Source organism: Acyrthosiphon pisum, chromosome A1, assembly GCF_005508785.2.
Source record: "Acyrthosiphon pisum isolate AL4f chromosome A1, pea_aphid_22Mar2018_4r6ur, whole genome shotgun sequence".
In the NCBI taxonomy this organism is placed as follows: Eukaryota; Metazoa; Arthropoda; class Insecta; order Hemiptera; family Aphididae; genus Acyrthosiphon; species Acyrthosiphon pisum.
Window position 1 is genome coordinate 170,072,685 of NC_042494.1, and position 2,817 is coordinate 170,075,501.

The 2,817-nt window shown below is 25.2% G+C and overlaps 1 protein-coding gene across 1 annotated transcript; it reads left to right on the plus strand.

Annotated features, from left to right (window-relative positions):
* The first annotated feature begins 1,830 nt into the window (after positions 1-1,830).
* Positions 1,831-2,186, plus strand: LOC100574819. Its single transcript, XM_029488843.1, has one exon. It carries the CDS (start codon positions 1,839-1,841, stop codon positions 2,154-2,156), a length of 318 nt encoding a protein of 105 aa, XP_029344703.1. The 5' UTR covers positions 1,831-1,838; the 3' UTR covers positions 2,157-2,186.
* The last annotated feature ends 631 nt before the right edge of the window (positions 2,187-2,817 follow it).

Consider the following 2,817-nt stretch of genomic DNA (forward strand, 5'->3'; position numbering starts at 1 on the left):
TGAGTATCCGATGGAAGTTAGTAAGATTCCTAGTTTTTTAAACAGCGTTAATGAAAAAAATTTGATTGAAGGTGGATTATCTATTAATGTTTATTATCACGTTGAGAATTATAATATAAACCCCCTATATGTAACGAAAGATGAGAAAAAAGTACATATTGATTTATTACTTCTGAAAGACGAAGATAATACACACTATTGTTTAATAAAAAATTTATGGGGGTTAGTTAGGAGTCAAATTACGAAAGATCATAAAAAGAGATATCTTTGCAGAATGTGTTTAAATAGTTTTCAAACTGAAGAAAAATTGTCAAATCATAAGAGTTACTGTGCATTAAATAAGACATCACGGTTGAGAATGCCGAATATAATTAATAATATTGTTGAATTTAAAAATTTTAATCATAAAATGAAAGTACCTTTTGTTATTTATGCAGATTTTGAAGAAAGTGTTATAAAACAGATAAATGAGAAAAAGAAAAATTGTAATACGGTTAAAATTCAGAAACATATTGCAATAAGTTTTGTTTATATTATTGTGTATGCCAATGGTGATTTTGAAAGAGAAATTTTTGAATATTTTGGTTTAGATGCCCCAAAAGTAATATATAAAAAATTAAGAGAAGACGCTATATATATAGCTGAAAATTATTTAGATAATATTAAGAAAATGAATGAGTTAACCGAGATACAGAAAAAAGAGTATAAAAATGCAACAATTTGTCATATTTGTGAAGAAAAATTAACTAGTGTACCTAGCTATATATTAAGTTATTTAAAAAGGATACATACTAAGAGTATAGATATAGCTATTTATAAAAAAGAGAATCTTTATAAAGTTCGAGATCATGATCATTTAACAGGTCTATATAGAGGACCTGCTCATAAGTATTGTAATTTAAATTTTGAAGTTCCAAGATTTATTCCTGTTTTCTTTCATAATTTTTCAGGTTATGATTCACATTTATTAGTTAAAGAATTAGGAGGGGATACTGATCATATAGATCTTATTCCCACAAGCGAGGAAAAATATATTTCATTTTCTAAGAGAATAATTTATTCTCAATATTCTGATATTGAACTTCGGTTTCTAGATTCTTATAGATTTCAACCTAGTTCTTTGTCTGAATTAGCTAATAATATGGATTTTAATATGTAATTTTAAAATTTTAAAGAGATGGTTTGAAAAAACTGTTCCTGATAATTTAAGTGAATTAGAAAGAAAGTATTTATTTAGATTATTAACAAAAAAATTAGCTTTTCCATACGATTATATGTCTTCATTAGATAAATATAAAGAGACAAAATTACCTCCAAAAGAGTCTTTTTATAATTCGTTAAACGACGAAAATATTACCGATGGAGAATATCATTATGCTGAAGAAATTTGGAAATATTTCAACATAAAAAATATGCAAGAATTTAATATGCTATATAATATTATAGATGTACTTTTAGAGACTGATGTTATGGAATATTTTAGAGAGACTTCAATAAATACATATGGATTAGACCCAGTTTGGTATTTTACTACACCCGGATTTGCTTGGAGTAGTATGTTAAAAACTACAAAACAAAAAATTGAATTAATTACTGATGTGGATATTCTTTTAATGTTTGAAAGGGCTAAACGGGGTGGTTTATCCCAGTGTTCAAATAGATATAGTGAAGCAAATAATAAATATATGGGTAAAAAATTTAATGAAAATAAAGAATCAGTATATATACAGTATTTAGATGCAAATAACTTATATGGGTATGCTATGTCAAAATATCTGCCATACGGTGATTTTAATTGGGTAAATCCAGATTTTTTTGATGAGGATAGGATTTTAGGAATGAAGGAAGAACAGGAAACAGGTTACCTTTTTGAAGTAGATTTAATTTATCCAGAAGAACTTCATGAAAAACACAATGATCTACCATATTGTCCAGAAAACACATTTGATGGTACAAAATTACCAAAATTATTAACTACACTATATTATGATAAAAAGAATTATGTTACTCATTATTTAAATTTACAGCAAGCTTTGAAGGCGGGTTTAAAATTAGGAAAGATTCATAAAGTTGTTAGTTTTTCTCAGTCTGCTTGGATGCGAGTATATATTGAAAAAAAATACAAATTTAAGAAAGGACGCAAAAAATATTTTTGAGAAACTTTTTTATAAATTAATGAATAATTCTGTTTTCGGAAGAACAATGATGAATGTAAGAAACCATGTGGATATAAAATTAATATCTGAAGGTGATAAATATACAAAATATGTTTCTAAACCGAATTTTAAAAAGTCTACATTTTTTGGTAAAAATTTGTCTGCTGTTGAAATGAGCAAAACAGAAATTAATTTTAATCAGCCTATGTATATAGGTATATGTATTTTGGAGATTTCAAAAATTTTGATGTATGATTATTTTTATAAACTGAAAGAAAGATATGGAGATAAAATTAAATTATTATATGATGATACTGATTCATTAATGTGCGAAATTAAAACATTAGATTTATATGAGGATATGAAAGCGAATATTGATGAATATGATACATCTGATTATGAAAAACATAATGTTTATGGTATACCTCAAATTAATAATAAAGTAATGGGAAAGTTTAAAGATGAAATGAATGGAAAGATTATTGAAAGTTTTATTGGACTTGCTTCAAAGTCTTATTCAATTAAATTATTTGCTTCAAATAAAGGTATTAGGAAAGCTAAAGGAGTAAAGAAAAATATAGTTAAGAATAATATAACTCATGATGATTATAAGTTATGTTTAGAAAATAATATATGTAAAAATGTAGAACAAATAATGATA

Coding starts and splice junctions, on each gene's coding strand:
- LOC100574819 (XM_029488843.1), top strand. CDS start 1,839: ATGAAGGAAGAACAGGAAACAGGTTACCTTTTTGAAGTAGATTTAATT.